The 22,750-nt window shown below is 36.5% G+C and overlaps 1 protein-coding gene across 1 annotated transcript in view; it reads right to left on the reverse strand.

The window, feature by feature from the left end:
- Nucleotides 1–22,312, reverse strand: part of LOC103263005 (guanylate cyclase soluble subunit alpha-2) — a 125,473-nt gene extending 103,161 nt beyond the window's left edge. Inside the window, exon 1 of the mRNA XM_008060678.1 lies at nucleotides 21,868–22,312. Coding sequence (XP_008058869.1) covers nucleotides 21,868–22,260 — 393 coding nt within the window. The 5' untranslated portion in view covers nucleotides 22,261–22,312. The remainder of the gene's footprint in view (nucleotides 1–21,867) is intronic.
- Nucleotides 22,313–22,750: the final 438 nt, after the last annotated feature.

Genomic DNA, 22,750 nt, shown 5'->3' on the forward strand with positions numbered 1-22,750 from the left:
CCTGGGAGCCTTAAGGATGAATACATTCCTCTTAAAGGAGAAGTCGCAAAAAGAGAAGAAATACTATTTGCACTTAACTGAGTATTCAACTCTTTTAGGATACATCCCAAACAAAACTGCAAAGGAGACAAAGTCTATCTCAGGATTCATCCCTATTTTCAAATTTTCTTTCCCTATTCTTGGATCTGTAATTTTCCTTTTTTTCTTCTTTCCTTCCTTCCTTCCTTTCTTTCTGTTTTTGGTAAGCGACAGATCTGTAACTTTCTTTTTATTATTATTTTTTAGTTTTTAGTATTATTTTTTATTTTTTAGTTTATTTTTTAAAGATGTGCAGTACAATTCAGGGTTAGGTATAAAAATATTCATTATGCAGGTACGCTTATTGATGAAGTGTGCCCCTCCCTCCCTGGCAGTTTCCCTCAACTGCCAATCCCACCTCCACTCCCCTGGCAGTTTTCCACTACCGTCAATCTCCTTCTCATAGTATTATGATAACTGTTCAAGGTCTGCTTATGAGTGAGAACATAAGGTAATCTGTTCTTTGTTTTGGTGATAGATCACTGAGTATGATAGATTCTAAATTCATCCAAGTTGTTACAAAGTCCATATGTTTGTCTTTCTTTATGGCTACATAATATTCCATTGTGTATATGTACCACATTTTTTTAATCCAGTCCAGCTTCAATGGGCAGCGTGGTTGGTTCCATGTTTTTGCTATTTTGAATACAGCTGCAACAAACATGTGTGTGCATGTATCTTTTTTGTAGAATAATTTGAGTTCCTCTGGGTATATTCCCAATAGGGGGATTGCTGGTCATATGGAAGGTTAATTTCCAGTTCTTTCAGAAATTGCCACACAGTTTGCATTCCCACCAGCAGTGTAGAAGGGTTTCTTTTCTTCACATCCTCACCAGCATCTGTTGTTGCTTGTTTGTTAATGATGGCCATTCTTCCTGGGGTTAGGTAGTATCTCAATGTAGTTCTGTAACTTTCATAAAACCATATCTGATGAACAAATTTCTGTCACTCACCATATGTATCATGTTGATGCGTGTGTATGTTTATAATCTTCCCCTACTAGATATTTATCTCACTTTATATTCATGGACTCTACCACAGTATCAAGATGCCCAAGAAGAGTTTGCTACATGCTTTATATAGCAACCCATTTCTACATTGAGGGACCAGAACTGTCCCTAAAGCAAGTTTTTCTTTTTTTATTTTATTTTATTTATTTTTTATTATGAAGTTGTGGGGTACAGTTAAGGGTTAGGTATACAATTGCGTTTCATTCAGGCACCCTGTTGATATGGGGTGTTTCCCCGTTCCCAGACAGATATTTGCTACTGTTAATCCCATCTCCCTCCCCCCCCCATAGTTTCCCAGTACTGTCAGTCATTTTCTTATAGTATTGCATTGGATGTTCAAGGTCCATTATATGAGTGAGAACATGTGATACTCAGATCTTTGTTTCTGTGAGAGGTTACTCAGTATTATAGACTCTAGTTCCATCCAGGTTGCTGCGAAATTCATGATTTTGTTCTTTTTTATGGCTGCGTAGTATTTCATCGTGTGTATGTACCACATTTTTTTAATCCAGTCCTCTTTGATGGGAAGCATGGTGGTTTCCAGTTTCTTGCTATTGTGAACAGCGCTGCGATAAACATACATGTGCAGGTATCTTTTTTATAGAGTGATTTGTGTTCTTCAGGGTATATTCCCAGTAGGGGGATTCCGGGGTCTTTTGGAAGGTCAATTTTTAGAGTTTTTAGGAATCGCCACACTACTTTCCACAGAGGTTGCACTAGTTTACACTCCCACCAACAGTGTAGAAGTGTTCCCTTTTCGCCACACCCTCTCCAGCAGCTGTTATTTTTTGACTTGTTGACAATTGCCATTCTAACTGGAGTTAGGTGGTATCTCAGTGTGGTTTTGATTTGCATCTCCCTGATGATTAGTGAGGTTGAACATTTCTTCATGTGTTTGTTGGCTGCTCGGATGTCTTCCATGTTAAGTGTCTGTTCATATCTTTTGCCCATTTTATAATGGGGTTGTTTTTTTTTTCTTTACAGCACATTTGAGTTCCTTGTAGATCCAGGATGTTAAGCCTTTGTCAGACCTATTCAGTAAATGGTGCTGGGAAAACTGGCTAACCACATGCAGAAGATTGAAACAGGACCCCTATCTATCCCCATGCACAAAGGTTAACTCCAAATGGATCAGAGACCTAAATGTAAAACTTCAAACCATAAGAACCTTAGAAAATGAAGGAAATACCCTCATGAAAATCGGAACTGGCATCCAATTCCTGAACAAAACCCAAAACCCACAGCTCATAAGAGAGAAGATAGACAAGTGGGACCTTATTAAACTGACAAGCTTCTGCAAAGCCAAAGAAACCATCAAGAGAGCAGGGAGACAGCCTACAGAATGGGAAAAAATATTGACAAGTTTTTCAAATGCAAGACTCAGGATCACCTGCATAAGAGTCACACAGTTGGTACTTGTTAAAAATTAGATTCTCAGGCTCCACATAAATTTACTAAGCCAAGATCCAGGTATAAGGCCCAGCTCTCTACATTTTCACAAACCCGTTGTTTTTTCCTGATTCCCAACATCTAAAGACTTCTTTATATGATGTGAGCTAAAATAGTCAATATTCATCCAGATAGTCACCTTTTTTTTAAACCAGTGGGCTTTTAGCACTCCTAATATGACCCTAGACATTCTCATGTATTCCTTCTCTACCTTCCACTCTATCCATTGCAGTAACACACTTCCAGACATTTCCTTATTTGCTGAAACTGAAGACTACAACTATCAGTCCAAATGTCTGCAAACATGGGTGTGTGTGTTTACACACACACACACACACACACACACACACACACCACAAATGCTGAGAATCATCTGGTACAGTAGGCATTCAATAATTCAAAGAAAGTTTGTTGAGTTCAATTAAATACACCCAAGTGAATTGTACATACTGATTTGGCAATTCAAATGGAAACGAGTTTAACTAAGGATTTACTAATAAAGCTACCTCACACACCAAAAAACAAAAACAAAACACCCTTCACTCTTTCTTTAAAAAAAAAATCTGTCTAATTACACTCATTTCGGTTGATATTTTTGACCCAAATACAGCTTCTTTTAAGATTGTCTCTACAGTGCTTGGTAGATACAGTGTTGAAAAGGAGGTCATGGATATAAATAGCACAGTGATTTGGCCTGGGAACTACTCCCAAATGAGAGAAAATGGATTCCAAATAACTGCCTATCACACAGAAAGCTCTCCTAATAAAGCCCTTCATAGATATATCAGTGTACATTCCAGTTCCTGCACAGGAATCTCAGTTGTGTGGAAAATACTGTTGCCAGGTCCTAGGTTGTTTATCATAAAGGTTATTGAATACTGTGGCATGTTAGTAAAGAGAAATATATTGAAATGTCCAGTCAAAATTCCTTCTAAATTCTCAAATTAGATGTAGGCTCCATGTAGATTTACTCAGTTCAATATTTCTTTCTGCTGTATAGCAAAGAGTCCTTTAAGATCTTCAACAACAGGGTTCTGGTTTCCCAAGTTTATCACCACTAGCATTCTAATTTGCCCCCTGTTCCAATCAAAATGAATAACTCAATCTTCTTGGTGCTTTCTATATCTCCCACCATTGTATGATCAAAGCTATTGCTCTACCTGGGGTTCATCATTATAAAGAAAAGTTTTCCAGGGATTTCTCATCTAACAGAACTTTAAACATCTCCCCAAAGAACGGTGAATCTCTGATACATTTTGAATAAACACATAAGGAGTGCTAAATAATGTTAATTGATGTTACAGAACTAAATAGCATGGGCAGATTGGCAAATCAAGTGAAAATTTTTCATTAAAAATTTGTTTTTTTAAAAGAAGACAATCTAACCCTCATAAATCCTACAATTTGTAATCTTCTAAAATTACTATCTTTTATCCTCTCTGTTTTAGAAAAAAGCCTTCCCTAGCCCCTCTTTCAGAAGTCAAATTTGTTACATGCTTCTAAGTCCATCTCTCATGCTGTATCGCTTCTGACAATATTACCAATCCTTCAGTAGAATATTATCTCACTTATTTTAGAGTACCAATACGATTTTGTTTTTATTCCTCTCATATTGCAGGAATTTATTTTTCATACTTTCACTCTTATCACCCTGTCTAGATTGCTAAATCAATTAACTCTGAAGGCAAGGACAATGTCTTAGTTATGTTAAGTCCTATAGGGGCTAGCTCTATACTAGCATAATACACACCTAGAAAATTATGACTGAGTCAAATTATATGATAAATATCTCTGTCAAGAGCCAGGACAATTATAGATAAATTTGCAAATTACCTTTCAAAGTCAAAGCCATTGTCATATGACTCTTAAATATGTTTTTCAATCAACTCATGTTATTGATCAAGAGCATATTCAGCTGATCAGGTGATCTGCCATGAAAGACAACATGGAAATAACTGCATTATTAAATAGACAAAATTGATGACTTCCTTCCAGGTTCCAACATTGACTCAAGCTTCCTGTACATGCCTGACCAGCCTAGGCAATGCTACCACCACCTCTTCTGAGTTATGGCAGTAATATCCTTATTCTCTACTTTTGTCCACTTCCCCACCCTCAAATCTATACCCTACACTACATTTGAAGTATTCCTTTATAAAGCAAATCCACTTGTGTCACTGCTTTATTCAAAATTCTTCAGTGACTTTCCTGTGCTCCTAAGGATTAAAGTCAAAATCCTTGAGATGGCTAAAACACCTACAGGTTCTAGCTCCTAACCCCAATACCTTTACTTTGTGCTACTCTTCTCCATACATCACATCTCAGCCACACTGATCTCTGTTTAGTTATTCCAATTTTATCACGTTCCCATCTGACTCAGAATCTTCACATATCCTGATCCCACTGCTTAGAATCCTATCTTTAGATCTCAGTTTAAAGGTCATCTCCTGAGGGGTGTCTTCCTGGACTCCCCATACTAATTAAGATATCTCTATGATATGCTCTCATAACACCATATTGTTTTTCTTAGTCATTTGTATTGCAGTTTATAATTACATATTTTCATCACTGATGACTGAGCATTGTCTTTTGTGGTAGTATGTAAAGTCCATGAAGGCAGGGGTCATTTCCATTATGCTCAGTACTTGGTGTAGTACCTGACATATAGTAAGAGCTCAGGAAACATTTCTTTAAGACATGAACAGGTGGAAGTGGTCAAATTGTGTATCGCCTTATAATCATACAGTCTTGAAACCTTGAGAACAGTCTCTCAGATGGAAAAAGCCTGAACAAAGCTGAATCCATCACAAATAAGTTGTTTAACGTTTTTAAGTCTCATTTTCTTCTTCTGTGAAAGGGTGATAATATCTATTTTATAAGGTTGCTGGAAGGATTAATGAGATAACTTTATATATCTCTAGTGATGATCATAATTTTAATCATTAGCTATGTAATTATTTGTTTAATATCTATTCCCAAGGCTTAATAAGAACCACCTATTAATATGAGAGGACTCGGATAAAATTCTAAATTAAAGAGCAGACACTGACACCACAGAAACACATATAGTCACAAGAGACTACTATGAGCAACTATATACCAACAAACTGGGTAACCTAGAAGTAATGGATAAATTATTAGAAGCAAGTGGCCTATGAGGAAATAATCATGAAATAGAAAATCTGAGCAGCTCAATAATGAGTAAGAAAATTGAATCAGTAATAAAAAACTTCCCAAGAAAGAAAAGTTCTGAACTTGACTTCATGAATGAATTCTACCAATCATTTAAAAAATTAACACCAAACTATCACAAACTCTTCCACAAAAATGAAGAACGAACACTTCATAACTCATCCTATGAAACCAACATTACCTTCATACTAAATCCAGATAAAAAGACTCTAACAAAAGAAAATTACAGGTCAGTAGTAAACCAAATTCAACAGCCCATTAAAAGGATCATACACCATAATCAAACACAATTTATCTCTGGGTGCAAGGATGGTTCAATAGATGCAAATCAATAAATGATTCATTACATGAAAAGAATAAAGGATAAAAATCATATGATCATCTCGATAGGGGGAGAAAAAACATTTGACAAAATTAAACACCTTTTCACAATAAAAACTCAAGAAATTGGGTATAGAAGAAACATAATAAAGGTCATAAGAGGGGGGAATCTTGAAAAATAGAATTATCTTTTGGAGAGCAGGCCTTTTCGTAGTATAGCCCTCCCCTGCTAGGTGAATGCTCTAGGAACCCAATGGCATCGGTGTACCAGTTAGTGTTGCTGTAAGAGGCCTTGTTCAGCTTCAGTGAATTCTTTTGGAGAGTCTTTCAACAGGTCTGCCCATTTCATGATAGGTGATTTACGAGTCACCGCCCACACTGCACTGACTGTCCAGCAGTTTTTGACCAAAATGGCATGACCCCTGTGCCCCACACTCCCTGTTTACCCGATCTTGCCCCAAGCAGCTTTTCTGTTGGTTATTGTTGTTTCCTGGATAAAAAAAAAAAGTCCTCAAAGGCAAACATTTGCCAGTGTGGAAGAGGTGAAACAAAAAAACAGCAGAAGCACTAAAAGGCATCAAAATTGATGAGTTAAAAAACTGTTTTGAGCAGTGGAAAGAATATCCTGATAGGTATACTACAACAAACGGAGAGTACTTTGAAGGTGACTGAAGTTTAAACATGTAAGGATAAATACACAATTTTTGAATCTAAAAAATTTCAAGTTTTTTGGGTTTCCCCCTCATATATGATGAGCCCACAGTTAACACCATACTTAGCAGTGAAAAACTGAAAACTCTCTAAGAGAAGGAATAAGACAAGTCACCACTTCTATTTTCTATTCAACACAGTACTGGAGATCCTAGCCAGAGTAAATAGGCAAAGAGTAAGAAGGAGGAGGAGGAGGAGGAAGAGGAGAAGGAGAAGAAGAAAAAAAGAAGAAAAAAGAAAAAATGAAGGGAGGGAGGTAGGTAGGGAGGGAGGAAGGAAAGAAGGAAGGAGGGAAGAAATGGCATTTAAATTAGAAAACAAGGAGGTTACATAGTTTCTATGTGCAGATTATGAAATGTTATATATAGAAAAACCTAACAACTCCACCAAAAACTGTTAGAATAGACAAATATAGTAAATCTACAAAACACAAAATCAACAACTAACAATGAACCAACCAAAAGAAATTACAAAAAAAATCCCATTTACAATAGCAGTAAAAAGAGTAAAATACTTAGGAATCAATTCAACCAAGGATGTAAAGTAATTAATATTATTAAAATGTTCATAGAGTCCAAAGTGACTATAGATTCAATGTAATCTCTGTCAAAATTCCAAAGGCATTTTTCACAGAAATAGAAAAATAATCCTAAAATTCATATATAACTACGAAAGACTCCAAACAGCCAAAGCAATCTTGGGAAAGAAGAACAAAGCTGGAGGCTTCACATTTCTGGAATTCAAACAAAGCCACAGTAATGGAAACTGTCTGGTGCTGGCATATAAACAGACACAAAAACCAGTGGCATAGAACAGAGATCCCAGAAATAAATGTACTCCGTCTTTTACAAGGGCACCAAGAATATATCCTGGGAAAAGGATCATCTTGTCAATACATTGGTTGAGAAACTGGATTGGGTTGGGAAAATGAAATCGGATTCTTCTCTGACAACATATAGAAAAATGAACTCAAAATGGAATAAAGACTTAAGTGTAAGTCCTGAAACTGTAAAACTCCTAGCTGAAGACATAGAGAAAAAGCTCTTTGATACTGGCCTTAGCAATGAGTTTTTGGATATGACACCAAAAGCACAAGCAATAAAAGCCAAAATAAACAAGCAAGATGCCATCAAACTAAGACTCTTGTGCACAATGGTCAACAAAATGAGAAAGGTAACTGACAGAATGGGAGAAAACATTTGAAAACTATTTGTCTGATGACAATCAGACATAGAAAGACACATACTACATGAACTCACTTATAAGTAGAATCTAAAAAAGTCAAACTCTTAGAAACAGAGAGTAGAATGTAGTTGCCAGGTGCTAAGGGGTGGGGCACATGGGAAGAAGTTGGTCAAGGGGCACAAACTGAGGATCTACCAAATGGTGCGATGACTACAGTTAATAATACTGTATTACATAGTTGAGGCTCGATGTGTGCCTGTACTCTCAACATTTTGGGAGGCTGAGGAGAAAGAATTGCTTTTCTTTTTTGAGCCTAGGCGTTTGAGACCAGTGATTAGCAAGATCCCATCTCTACAAAATTAAAAAAAAAAAATTAGCTGGATCCGGTGGCACACACCTGTAGCCCCAGCCACTCAGGTGGCTGAAGCAGAAGGAGCACCTGAGCTGAGGCGGTTGAGGCTATGGTGAACCATGATCATGTCACTGCACTGCAGCCTGGGCAACAGAGTGAGACCCTGACTCAATAATAATAATAACACTATATTGTGTAATTAAAATTTGCTAAGAATTGGTCTTAAGTGTCCTCATCACACACATATACATGTAGGGTCATTATATGTGGTAGTAGATCGACTATGTCTTGATATATTTGATTGTGGTAATCTTACACAGTGTATACATATAGCAAACCATCACATTGTACACCTTCAATTTAGACCTCCAGAGAAGCTGCATAAACAAAATCCAATAAATAAAATCTACAACAAATCCAAAATTAAATCTAAATCTAATTATATAAGTAAATAAAATGTCTTATTTACCATTACAACCCAATGCCTAACATAGTACTTAGAACACAGTATGGGGTCCATAATTATTGTTGAAAATAAAATGAATGCATAAGCATATATAAAGAGTTTAACATGGCACCTGGCACATATTTGGCATCCAACAAATATCAATCCCTGTCCCTCCCTTCATAGCAAATTCCTCAAGACAGTCTCTCTGGTCTTTCACAGGAATAACCCTAGAAGGAGTCAACTGCTGCTACTGTTTATTAATTCATGAGCAATTTTCCATGGGTATTATTATTTAAAATTATGAATATAAAAGATTCCCAACAATCCTTTGCTGAACACATTTTTGTGTCAACTACAAAAACATGTGAGACCAAGACTACAACTCCCTTTTGACAGTCGCAGAAGCTGAGCACAGATCAGTTATGTGACTAACTTAAATAAATGACAAAGACCTAATTAAAATCAAGATTTCAGGCTTGATAGTCAATACCTTTTCTCCTACAGTTAGCTGTCATTTCACTGTCATAAGCAACTCCAACGGTACTCACCTGACCATCTCTGATGGTCGAAGGAACTCAGTTTAATCAGAGGACTGAAATATGCCCATTGGGGTATGAAACAGTGACTCTAACAATGGAAAAAAGAGAGAGGTACAAAGTTTCCCTTTTATGACAGTATCAGAAGCTATGCAATATAAAACTTTGATGATCAAATGAAAATGTGAAATTAAGAATCATTGCTTTACACTCTCTAAATAATTGCAATATCTTAATAGAAAGCTCTAGTGGGTTCCAAGATACGTGCACACACAGGCACAAGGGCAAGAGACTCCCCCCAACACACACAGCAGGTTCAGAATGTCTAATAGGAACTTTGCTTCAACTGATTTCTTACAGTTTTCCACCTTGAAAATCAAGTTAACCATTTAAAGCCTGAAAAATGGATCAAAATTTATAAACATTGATATTCATTTTCATCCAAATTTAAGATGACAAAATTAAATTCTTATTTTTCCACTTTAAAAGATGTTTGCAGCGGCTTCTCTCGCCATGCTAGTGCTAGCATGTCTCTCTTTCCTTCCTAAAAAATTTTGTTTATTTCTCTAAAAAATGTTGTTGTAAAACTTTAAAAAAAGAATGTTTGCCAAAATAAATCCAAGTAATTTAAACTTGCCATAGATAATAAACAATAAGGACATAGCAGAATTTTTACTTTGGAAATACTTTTTTATAATCACATAAAGCTCCAGCACTGAGAATTTAGAATTTCGTGGAATGAGAGAATCTTCTGAAGATTCCTTTCACCTGCCCCTTCAAAAAATTGTAGCATATACCAGTGATCATAGCGTATGCTTCAGTCAGCCTATTTCATTGTTGAGAACACTGATTTTTCATAAGGATTTTCTATCACACTGAAATTATTCTTTTAACTTTTGCACAAAATCCTTTTCAACCACCTGGAGCAAAAAAGAACAAGTCTTTATGACGTCCAACACATTTTAAAATAGTGCAGATTTGTTGAATACTTTAAAAAGGAAACCTAGTTATATTTTTACCTCTAGGCTAGAATTCAAATAGCATTTTACAAATTCACACTCATCCCTCAATTACTATGTTGAGGGCTGCATGTTCATAAAAAAGGGCCTTTGGCTGTTAGTTCTTTTCAGCTCCAAACACTCTGTGACATACTATTGTTCTCATTTTACAGGGATGAAATCTGACTGGTATTTTTTTTCTTTTTTGTTAATTTTCTTTCTTTCTTTTCTTTCTTTTTTTATTTTTATTTTTTACAAACTTTCGTGTCAAGAACTGGTATTTGTTAATTATTAGAGGCAGAATATCAGTTCATTTTATATACATATAAATAACACATATATACATATGTAGATAGGTAGGTAGATAGATAGATAGACAGACAGACAGATAGATGGAGATGGATGATAGATAGACAGATAAATGCCAGAACAATTTTTTTATTCCAGTTCTGCAACTAATTAATTAAGAACACCAACTGGGCAAATACCTGTCTGGGGACGGGGAAGCACCTCTAATCAATAGGGTGCCTGAATGAAACATATTTGTATACCTAACCCTTAACTGTACCCCACAAAATCATAATAAAAAAATACTGATTATTGAAAAAAAAAAGAACAACTAGCTGATACATGTAGGATTTAAGCCATTGTTTACTAAAATATGAGTTTTTGTCTAAATCAGAACTAAATTCAAATAATATCTCTGCCACTTAGTAAGCTCACCTTCAAAAGGGACATAATATAACCTATTCCACAGAATTATTCCAGAAAATAAGTGAAAAATAACAATTAAACCACTGAACAATGTGTCTGGAACACAGTTTATATTTCGTAAATGTGAATTCTCTCAGTTCTACTTTGCTTTTAAAAATCGGCACTTTATACATCACTGTTGTTTACTGGTAAATAGTGAGATAATTATTTACAGCATTTCTGCTACACAAAAGATTAATTAAAGATTTGGTTTTTTAAAAGTAATAGAAACACCTCAGTTCAATAAGATTTGCATATTATATTAAGTCTAACTTCTTTTTAATTTATTTTATTTTAAAGATGTGGAGTACAATTCCAGATTTGGTATATAAGTGGACATCATACAAGTAAAGTTTGGGCCTTCCTTTGGTCAAAGCTATCTTAACAGGTAAGAGACAGTTGTTTTGCCTAGAAGATCAATTTCTATTTTAGTAAGCTCATCCAATGCTGAGGTATTATAAACCTTAATGGGGAAATAACTGATGTATTCACGTTTTACAGCTTGCCAGAAATCCTCTGCTAAATGGACTTGGGTAACAGAAATGATTATTTAATGACAACAATTCCAATTCTTTTTATGAAGAAAAGCTGATTTTTTAAAATGTTTTTTCTTTTTGTTTTTGGACAACATATTGGAGTGATAAACTGGTAGCAAATTTTCAAAATTTAAGATTCGCAAAATGTGTACAAACTAAAAACTAGTGGGTTACTGTTTTGATGAAGAGGTTAGTGACAAAGATAAATAAACAGTTTGACCTTAGAACTTAATTCTTTATAGTTTATCAATACACAAAACACAAGACATTGTGTCATGACACAGTTAACACGATAAGGCTAGTGAAGACATTTCACTTGCATCAGGAGGTAACATTTATCTATATTAGACATAGGATGTCCTAGCAACATAGCCCTAATCTACTAGAAGGACTTACTAGAGACTGCTATCATAAAGAAATTTCCATACTGTTTTAAGAAGTGATATATATTTTCCTAGTGTCTTGGTCTGCTCAGGCTGTTATAGCCAAATACCATAGACTGGATGGCTTAAACAACAGGGATTTATTCATCACAGTCCTGGAGCCTGCAAGTCCAAGATCAAGGTGGCAGCTGATTAGGTTCCCCCATAAGGACTCCCTTCCTGGCTTCCAAATGGCTATCTTCTTACTGTCTCCTCACAAGGAGGAGGGAGCAAACTCTGGTCTCCTCTTCCTCTCATAATGACGCCCCACATTCAAGACCTCATCTAAACCCTAACTAACTCCCAAAGACCCCACCTCTGAATAACATCACTTTGGTTAGGGCTTAAATAAACTTGGGGAGGGGTTACAAACATTCAGGCCATTACACTTGGTTGTAAAATAAAAATGATTAAAAAATTTTTTTAATAGTTAAAAATTTATTAAACATTTTCAATAACTACAAGAGGATTTTGAATGTTTTCAACATAAAGAAATAACCATATGAGGTGACAGATATGCTAATCACCATGATTTGACAATTTCACATTGTACATATATCAAAATATCACTTTGTCCCCCTAAATAAAATGGGCTATTAATCCTAGCTCAAAAAGGTTGATGTGCCAGTGAAATGAGATATGAAAGTAACTGAGCACGTAGGATCCTGTGTGCAAGAAGTAGTTTGAAATTAAATGGATGACTAGATGATGCTAAACAGTAAGTTTATCTAACACATTTTATTTGTTTGTTTGTTTGTTTGTTTATTTATTTTGAGTAGGAGTCTCACTCTTGTAGCCCAGGCTGGAGTGCAGCGGCACACTCATGGCCACCACAGCCTCCACCTGCTGGACTCAGGCAATCCTTCTGCCTCAGCCTTCCAAGTAGCTGGCACTACAGATGCACACCACCACGTCCAGCTAGTTTTTTTGTGATTTATTGTAGAAACGAGGTCTCACCAAGTTGCCCAGGCTGGTCTCGAACCTACGGGCTTAGGCAATCCTCTCGCCTCGGCCTCCCAAATTGCTGGGATTACAGGCTGAGCTACTGCACCTGGCCTCTAAGGCATTAAAAAAAACTTTTTTTTTAATTTAAAAGATGTGGGATACAATTCAGCATTAACAATTACCACTCTTTTTTATTAGAAATTAAATATCAATAGAAAAAACCCACTTTGAAAATTTCAGCAAGACACTTTAACAGTATAGTTTTTGCCTAGCATTTCCAAGTATTTTAGCTTTCTAACTGTCTTCAGAATGTGCTACAACACAAAACATTATCTAAATTTAAAATAAAAATAATTCAGGCTGTCATGTTCAAATATGAAAAACAGACATTTAAGGTTCAGTTTTATAGAGTTGGCCGTAGACATTATACAAGTTATTATGAAACACCATCATCTTCATAAATTTCAGATTATGTAGATAAAAATAATCCATGAAGACAAACTATAGGACCACTTTCAAGAACAAGATCTATGAGGACCCTGTGAAGATGATACAAATACTATATTTCAGGAAACAATTTCTCTTTCTTACTCCCCTTTTTTTTTCTCTCTCTCTCTCTCTACCATTCCTTCATAGTTTTTCTCTGCCACACAATGCAATCCTAATAACCTAAATGAACAAATCCAAATAAATAAGCATTTTATTGATTTCTAGTAAGCACCGGATACACATACACAGTGTCTATGTACATCCAGGCACATGTGTATGCAAGCAAACCGGTATACATATACAACACATACACACAGACATACATGCACTCCATGTTGCCCAAAATATGCCTGTCTGAGAAAGAATGATCGCTAACATTTATATTTACTACAATGAAGCAAACATTGTTCTAAGCATTTTACATAAGTCTCATTTAAAAGCTCATAAAATATAACTATAAAGTAGACAAAATTACAGATATTAAAACTTTATTTACAGATGATAAAACTGAGACAGCCGGGCTCGGTGGCTCAGCCTGTAATCCCGCGCCTTTGGGAGGCTGAGGTGAGTGGCCTGAGCCCGCGGGTTTGAGACCCGCCTGGGCAGCGAGACCTCAATTCTACAATAAAAAAAAAAAAAATTCAGCTGAGCGTGGTAGTGCATGCCTGTAATTTCGGCTACTTGGAAGGCTGAGGCGGAAGGATCGCCGGAGCCCAGCAGGTCGAGGCTGCGGTGGCCGGGAGCGGCCACTGCACTCCAGTCTGGGCGACAGAGTGAGACTCCAACTAAAAAAAACAAAACAAAAAAAAACCCTGAGACAAAGAGGTTAAATAAGCTAGTAAAGGTAGAAAGATGAGAACTCCAAGTAGTATACTCGGGTTGCCCTGGGATTCCATAGCCTTGCTGAATGGAATGGAAGGAACACAGAGAAGGATCTGTCCTTCTCCTTGCTTATTCCTTATTTCTAACCTAAGTGCTTGTCAAAGGCAAAAACAAAATGAGACAAAACCCTCTTCAGGTAATTTTTGGAACATTATGGTATTTTGAAACTGACAATATAATCCCCCCAACAGAAAAGACATAAGAACATAATGCTTATCTGTGACTTTCACCTTACCTCCCTAAAGCACATAAATTAGTTCTTTTCCACTCATTAAAACTGTGCTAAAAATACATGCCAATTTCCATAACATTTTGTAAGCTTCTGTGGGAGTCATGCCCCCTTATCAAATGAGTGAGTTAAAAAATATTTATTGAGTGAGCAAATGAATGTATTGAATAATTCTTTTTTTTTAACTTTTTTTCCCTCTTTTCTAATTTACTAGAAGATACTGTAGCTTCATTGCCAATAAAATACCAGCAAAAGTAGATAATATTGGTGTTGATAAAGACTACAAAAAAGGATTAGTATAAATCTTAGTGTTCAGTTTCAAAAGTGTGCACACTGATCATTAAAGGAAAACATATGTAAATCTTGGAGAAAAAATAAACCAGTTACTCTTTAGTAAATGGAACTGGCATTTAGTGCTGGGAAATGAAGTAAAAAGATATATACATATTTATAAAATTCCAAGGATAACCCAAGTACCTAAGTACTTTGAAAGGCTCTCTATTTTATCATAAAGCAAAACAAGGAGGAAGTGAAGCATTTCATTTTTTCTTCAAAATCCAATTCACGCTGAGGTGATATCCTTGAGATTCTGCTTCATTTTCTGAAGGCCGGCTGAAGGTCTAGTGAACAGAGGACTTTAGTAGTTTTGTATCATCAAATGTCAAGACAAATAAAAATTCTTGAGGCATAAAGTCTGCAGCCTTAAAACTTTGTGTGAGAAGCATTTGCTTTTAGCTTTTACAAAGGAGACTAAAGATGGGAATTTAAGTCTGACACTGCACACCAGTGCAAAGCCCGCAGTCTTCACCAACCAAAATACTCAACCCTAAGGGGCTTGCCTGGCTCCCAATTTCCCTGGGATGTGAACGTGCACACTCAAAAGTGACCACTGGTCACTTATGTATAAGCTTGTGTGTAAGCTTTTCAATCACGAATATTTATCACTATTCACTTCTGCATTCTGTATGTATTTGTAGAACCATGCTATAGTTTGAATGCAGCCCCCCAAATGCATGTGTTGTCAACTTAATTCCCAATACAACTGTGTTGAGAGGTGAGACCAAATGGGAGGTATCCAGGTCGTGAGGATGGAGCCCTCACAAATGAATGAATGCTGCTATTGGAAGGGCTTGCAGGAATGGGTTTGCTCAGCTCTTCCTTTCCCTCTCGCATTCATGTGAGGACATAGCAGGAAGACCCACACAAGATGCCAGTGCCTTCACCTCGCACTGCCAAGCCTTAAGAACTATGAAAGGTAGCCGGGTTCGATGGCTCAGCCTGTAATCCCGCGCCTTTGGGAGGCTGAGGTGAGTGGATTGCCTGAGCCCGCGGGTTCGAGACTCGCCTGGGCAGCGAGACCTCATCTCTACAATAAATAAAAAAATCAGCCAGGCGTGGTAGCACGCACCTGTAATTCCAGCTACTCAGAAGGCTGAGGCAGAAGGATAGTCAGAGCCCAGCAGGTCGAGGCTGCAGTGGCCGGGAGCGGCCACTGCACTCCAGTATAGGCAACAGAGTGAGACTTCAACTCAAAAAAAAGAAAAAAATAACTATGAAAGGGTACATCTCTGCCATTTGTAAATAACCCAGTTTCAAGCATTCTGTTATAGCAGCACAAAACGTATTAAGACAGAATGCCTGGTGGTTGTGTGTGTCTGTGTGTATCTGTGTGTGTGTTTTTCCACAGAGTGCTTAAAGAATTATAGTTAACAGACGTCTACAGTTAACAGAAGATTAAAGCACAACAATGGCCTTAGATAAATTAAATAAAATGCATATGATCTTAACGGATTTTCTGACCCTTTTCTATTAGTGTTGTATTTACGGAGGTTTGGAACTTACAAAGTCAACACAGTGCTTTTGTTGATCTAAGGAGACTTTCAGGAGAACTCAAGATATCTAGCAATTTTCAAGTTGTAGTAAGGCCCAAGAGTGTACCCAAATATATCTAAGCATTTTCAAGAATGGATATAACCAACCTCTTAACTCGAGTATCTTAGCAGGCCTTTGGTGAGGGTGGCATATTCGGCTTTCCTTTGACTCTACAGAGGTGTCCTGGCGACCCTCTGATTCTAAGCCTGGTCCTTGCCAGGGAAAAGACTGGTTTTGTACAAGGTTTGTACTGATGACCATTTTCACGCCTGCTGCCAAGACACGCTGCCTGGTTTCCAGTTCCTGTCATCCAGTCCCCTTGTACCCAGACCCGGGGTGTTGTGTCCCCGAAGAGCATGCCTGGATTTCTACTCCTTTCCACTTTGCTGATCGTCCTGGACTCCACTTTTCCAGCTAGACTGATAATACGTACATTCCCTTGCCAATATGGGCTTGCCATTTTTCAAATTCTCAATATCAGATTCCCTGATCTAAAATAATCCTGGTCCTGGTGCTTCCTGGCTGCCCTGTCTTGCCTTTCTGCTCCTGCCCCCAAACCCATCCTGACACTAATACTCAATGCTTAACTCCATGGACATGTGCAAGTCATATTTGGCGTTTGTGATGGGAATCCCACCCCCCCTCTTTACCCCACAGAGTTTTTTAGATTTGCCCGTGCAAAATGATTTCTAAAAACCTGACCGTGGCTTGGTGGCTCAGCCTGTAATCCCAGCACTTTGAGAGGCCGAAGTGAGTGGACTGCCTGAGCCTGCGGGTTTGAGACCAGTCAGGGAAACTTGGCAAAACCTCATCTCTACAATAAATCAAAAATTAGACAGGTGTGGTAGTGTGCGCCTGTAGTTCAGGCTACTTGGAAGGCTGAGATAAAAGGATCACTGGAGTCGAGCGGGTCGATGCTGGGGTGGCCATGAATGTGCCACTGCACTCCAGCCTGGGCCACGGAGTGAGACTCCAATTCAAAAAAAAAAAAAAAAAATCAGATCAAGTTTTATTCAGTTTCTTATTTTAAAAGTATACTCCCCTTTCTTATAGTATTATGATAATTGAAACTTCCAGGGGAGCGGGGGACACATAACATCAACAACAGTACCTGATCTCAAGTCAGGCGAACTGGGGACCAAAGGAAGGGCCAAACTTTACTTGTAGGATAACCACTTATGTAACTAATCTTGAATTGTACCACATATCTTAAAAAATAAAAAAGTAAAAATTTTAAAAGTATGCCCCCTCTTGCCTGCACCAGGGACCTTTGCTCCCAATGTGTCTCTTTGGTATGCTACTTCTCCATAAGAGAAATGAAGACAGAAGGCGCCAGCTGGCTGCTGACAAAGAGGAAGGATGGCAAATAGGAGCATCCCCAACTGTTAAAGATGCAGTTTCGCAGACCTCCGAACTGTTTGCAACTGAAGATAGGGTGGTAGATTGGATATTGTGGTCATAGAGTTTTTCTCTTCACTTGACCGTATATTTAGTTATTGATAATGTAACACAGTTCTTAAAGTTTCCATGCTTTGCTTTTATCATTTGATGTTTTTCTAGATCACAGCCTAAATTTGTGCAAACACTATAGACTTTAAGAATTGGATAAGTCTCAGTTCAAAGTCTTATTATTAGCTATATCATCTGGATGATTTAACTTTTAGGAAACTCACTTTCCTTATCTGAAAAATGGAGATAACTTCACATGTTAGTCATAGGGAATTAAATGAGATCATTCATATTTTATCCTTTTCTGAAAAGTTCTAGGTACACTATAGTTTTATATATTTAAATATACAACATATTTATATATATTTTACATATATAAACACATATAAACATATATACAAACACATAAAAAGCACACTCACATAACACACCCCTGTACATCCAGATATTCCTGCCTGAGAAATACTAATTGCAAGTAACACTAACATTTATTACTATGCTATACACCAGATGCCATTGTAAGCACTTTGTGTATAGAAACTCATTGAAATACTTACAATGTAACTATAAGATAGATACACTGAGACACCAAGTATCTTTATTTTATAAAATAAAAAGCTGGAAAGAAATGAAGTTAAGAAAGCACTTAAAGGTCAAAAATAGGGGCCAAAGTGAGGCCCAAATGTACTCCAAAGAGTACATTTAAGACGGCACTGGGATGCTACGACTTGGGCCGAATGGAATGAGAGGAGCTGGAGGTCATTCTCTGTTTCTCCTTTGTCTCAAATCAAAGATTTTGCTGAAGGCAAACGTAGAATGTGGCAAAATTTACATTGGGTTGCTTAAACAGCCAATGCCATTATTATTCTTGTTATCATCTATATGCCATTGATTTGAAAAGTCAGAGGTACTAGTTCTATATTTTTCAGTTTCCACTGTCTAGAATCCAAGAAGCAAAATAGTACATAGTCCATTGTTTATGTTGACTCTTTACTGAAATTTGCCTTTCCAGTCACAAGAGCATCAAAATTATAATCCAATCACCTTTAATTTACCTAGTTCTTACTTAGTTTTCATATACACGTAGCATCTTGGCAGTCAAGCACTGTAAAGGCTTTAATTTTCTCAATTTTTGAAATAGACACAGTGAAATCCATAGCTTCTTATCTATAGCTTCTTCCTCAACATTTTATCTTACAAAAAGCTTTTAGTAGAGTGTTCTTATTATAGCCTAGTTTAGCTGAATTCTACCACTAGAATTCACTCCATAGATTACATTATGAAACTTATAAAGTAAAACAGGTTCTTTCCAAATCTGCTTATGTGAAGATCATATTATAAAAAGTGGTAGCTAGGCCAGGCATAGTGGCTCAAGCCTGTAATCCTAGCACTTTGGGAGGCCAAGGCATGAGGATTGCCCTGAGTCTGTGGGTTTGAGACCACCCCAGGCAACATGGTGAGACCTCATCTCTATTATAAAACCCAAAACTAGCCAGGCATGGTAGTGCATGCCTGGTAGTTCCAGCTACTTGGAAGGCTGAGGCAGAAAGATCGCCTGAGCCCAACAGGTCGAGGTTGCAGTGGCCATGAGCAGCGTGCCACTGTACTCCAACCAGGGTGACAGAGTGAGACTCCTAATCAAAAAAAAAAAAAAAAGTACTAGCTAGTCTATATTAATTAGTAAAGAAGAAAGTACATTTTATATTAGAGATACTTGCTACCCTTCAAATAAAAAAGCATGTACCCAGACATTGTGAAATTCTCTGTCAAGTTGTAGAGTTATTCCTTAGGCAGATATGAGGCTGAATTATATCACTGTATCATCTACCTAATGACAGAAAAAGATGGAATAACAGGATGATCAAGAGAGAAGCAACCACAAATTTAGAGACCGGGGTCTTGTAGTGTAGAAGCACACCTTGAATGTCCCCTGTGGGCCATTCTCTCTAGTTCTTTTTTCTTGGCATTCAGCTTTACCTAGTTTCCTTTCACATTTCTAACATAAAACAAAAGTGAGCTGTGCTTTATTTTTCCTCTGAGGTATGATTATTCTACATAATTTCCAAAATTCTACCTATATAAATCCAGCAAAACTTTTTCATCATTCAAAATCAGCAGATTTCTGCTCCTTCATTCATGATATAAAATAACAAATAGTTCATGGTATAAAATAGCACTGTGTATGTTTTCTACAAAATAAACTAGAATGATTATTATGATTAGAAATTAGGCAGGTCGGATAGAGGATTCTAACTTATATTCCTTCAATGTATTTCTCATTGTGTACTTCATTTTACCCTTTACAGGGTCATATCCTCCCTTTATTTGTCTTTCCCTTTCTCTGGTCACACACCATTATCACCGTGGCTTTAACATACATTGCATTTCCTAGTCTAGATACTCCAACCTGAACCTCCCTTAAGAATAAACAGCCAAAACTTCCCTGTACACCTATCCCATCCATCTATCTATCTTCTATCTACCTACCTACTTACTAGCATTGAAGATACGTTAAGAACACCTAGCCCTGGAATCTTACTTATTTATAATTTATTGCTAAACTTTCATAAGCAAGTTTAGGTTAAGAAAATTTATAAACTAGAATTGTTTCTGTATATTTTTACATCTATATATGAAAGATGAAAAGCACAGTCTAAGTATAGAAGAAAGAGTAGAACCATTTTGAAATTGCTGGTAATTATTTCCAACTATATGAAACTGTCCTTGGTTTAATAACATGGAAATAACAATATAACAGACAGATTCATTGTAGTTTCTCTCTGGGTTAGAATCAGACGTTTGGCTACCTTTACCATTAATTAATATAACAATAAATTATAGAAAGTTAAAGACAAGACAATTTATAAGAACTCTCACTTTGTATAACAAGGTCAATCCCTCATACATAGTTTATACTGAATGTTCACTACTCAGAGATACTAAACTAAAAAATTTAACATTGGATATATATATATATATATATATATACACACACATATATATACATATGTGTGTGTGTATATACATATATAGTTTAATTCCACAAAATGGAACTAAAGAACTCCTTTCTCCAAGGAGACATTGCTTAATAAAAACACTCCCTAGATTATAATATGAAACTTACAAAGTAAAACAGGCAAGTTCTTTCCAAATCTGCTTATGTGAAGATCATACTATAAAAAAGTAGTAGCTAGTCTAGATGAATTAGTAAAGAAGAAAGTACATTTTATACTAGAGGCACTTGCTACCCTTCAAATAAAAAAGCATGTACCCAGACATTGTGAAATTCTCTGTAAAGTTGTAGAGTTATTCCTTAGGCAGATATGAGGCTGAATCACTCAAGATATTGCTATGATTTTAATAAGAAATGAATGCAGAGTTAACCAAATCAAAGCAAAAAAAGGGGGATAAAATGATGATGGAACGCATTTTGAATGTTTTTCCCTTACATAGTTAGAAAAATTAAGAAGTTTCTACTAAAAACCACTGGTATTTTGGGCAATAGCCAGAGCATTTACATGCATTATTTTAGAATTAAAGTAATCTCACTTAATTGACAACGAAGTGCAAAATACTGCTTAGCCATATTAACTGATAATTCAATGCACATTTAGTCATAACTTGCTACTTATATTTAATGTCAACATAAAACTCTAGGTTTATATTAGAATCCCATTCTCTGAGTGTGAATAATTATGTGGTAAAAGGTACCTAGAATTTAGTAAGTTTAATTTTTAATAATGATAAACTTAGAAGACTAACAATACAGAAATTTTCCTTACTGAACAATATCAACTGTGAAATGATTCATAATTACCAATGTCAGTACTATACACCAACTCATAACAAAAGTTTACTTATAAAGCAGAAATACTTGTACTCTGTATAAAGACTTCTAAATGAAGGAGGTATCAATCATTTATTATCAAGTTTAAGTTTTAAAAAGTATCCTTATAGCTTAAGATGACAATTTACTATGGTATTTTTATATAAACAATGAACCCTCTTACCTTATAGATATCCAGAAATCCACACTGGTGGTCAAATCTGGTATACAGTTCATTCAGCATGCTGATCACTTGCATGGGAGTACACTGGGCACATATGGCTGTGAAGCCAACGATGTCTGAAAAGAGCATGGTGACATCATCAAACTTTCTGGCCTGCACTTGTTGCCCTTGCCACAACTGCTGGGCTACATCGCCAGGGAAAATAGAATATAGAAGATCCACTGTCTTCTTTTTCTCTTCTTCCAGGGCCTGGTGAGTTCTTTCTAAAGTTGCCTTTAATTTATCCATTCTCTTCTTCAAGCCATCTTGGGCCTTAGCCTGCTCACCAACCAAAATGACATCTCGAGTAGCATCATGGATAGGGATATCTGAGAGATGCAGCCCTCGGCCCATGAGTTCATCCAACTTGTCCACACATGGAGAGCCCAAAAACAAAATGGAATTAGATTCTGGGACATGAAGCATTTGTCCTTTGACTTCCATCACCTGCGAAATTGACATGGAAGTCTGATCAGTACACTTCACATAGTAGGTTCACAAAGCTTAATATACAATTTGATAAATAGGATAAAAAAACCATTTTATTAGCTACACTGACTCAGTGCATTCATATAAGCAAATTTAAATCTGATTTTCAGTCAGTTTAAAATTCACAGCTCTGAATAGAAACAATTGTTTTGCTCTCATTCAGTCAATTTCCAAACACAATAACGAAGTAGAAAGTGAAATCAGTGAAAAATGAAACAGGAAAACATTTTTTTATTCAAGATGAAATTATTCCCAGGTACATCACAAGACTGGTTTATGAGCCAATCAAAAGCTTTTAGCCTGCTTAATAATAATAAAATTAGAATAAATCCATCTGTCAAAATAACTACATTTA

This window comes from Carlito syrichta, unplaced genomic scaffold, assembly GCF_000164805.1.
Source record: "Carlito syrichta isolate Samal-C Ts95f unplaced genomic scaffold, Tarsius_syrichta-2.0.1 Scaffold304699, whole genome shotgun sequence".
Classification (NCBI taxonomy): domain Eukaryota; kingdom Metazoa; phylum Chordata; class Mammalia; order Primates; family Tarsiidae; genus Carlito; species Carlito syrichta.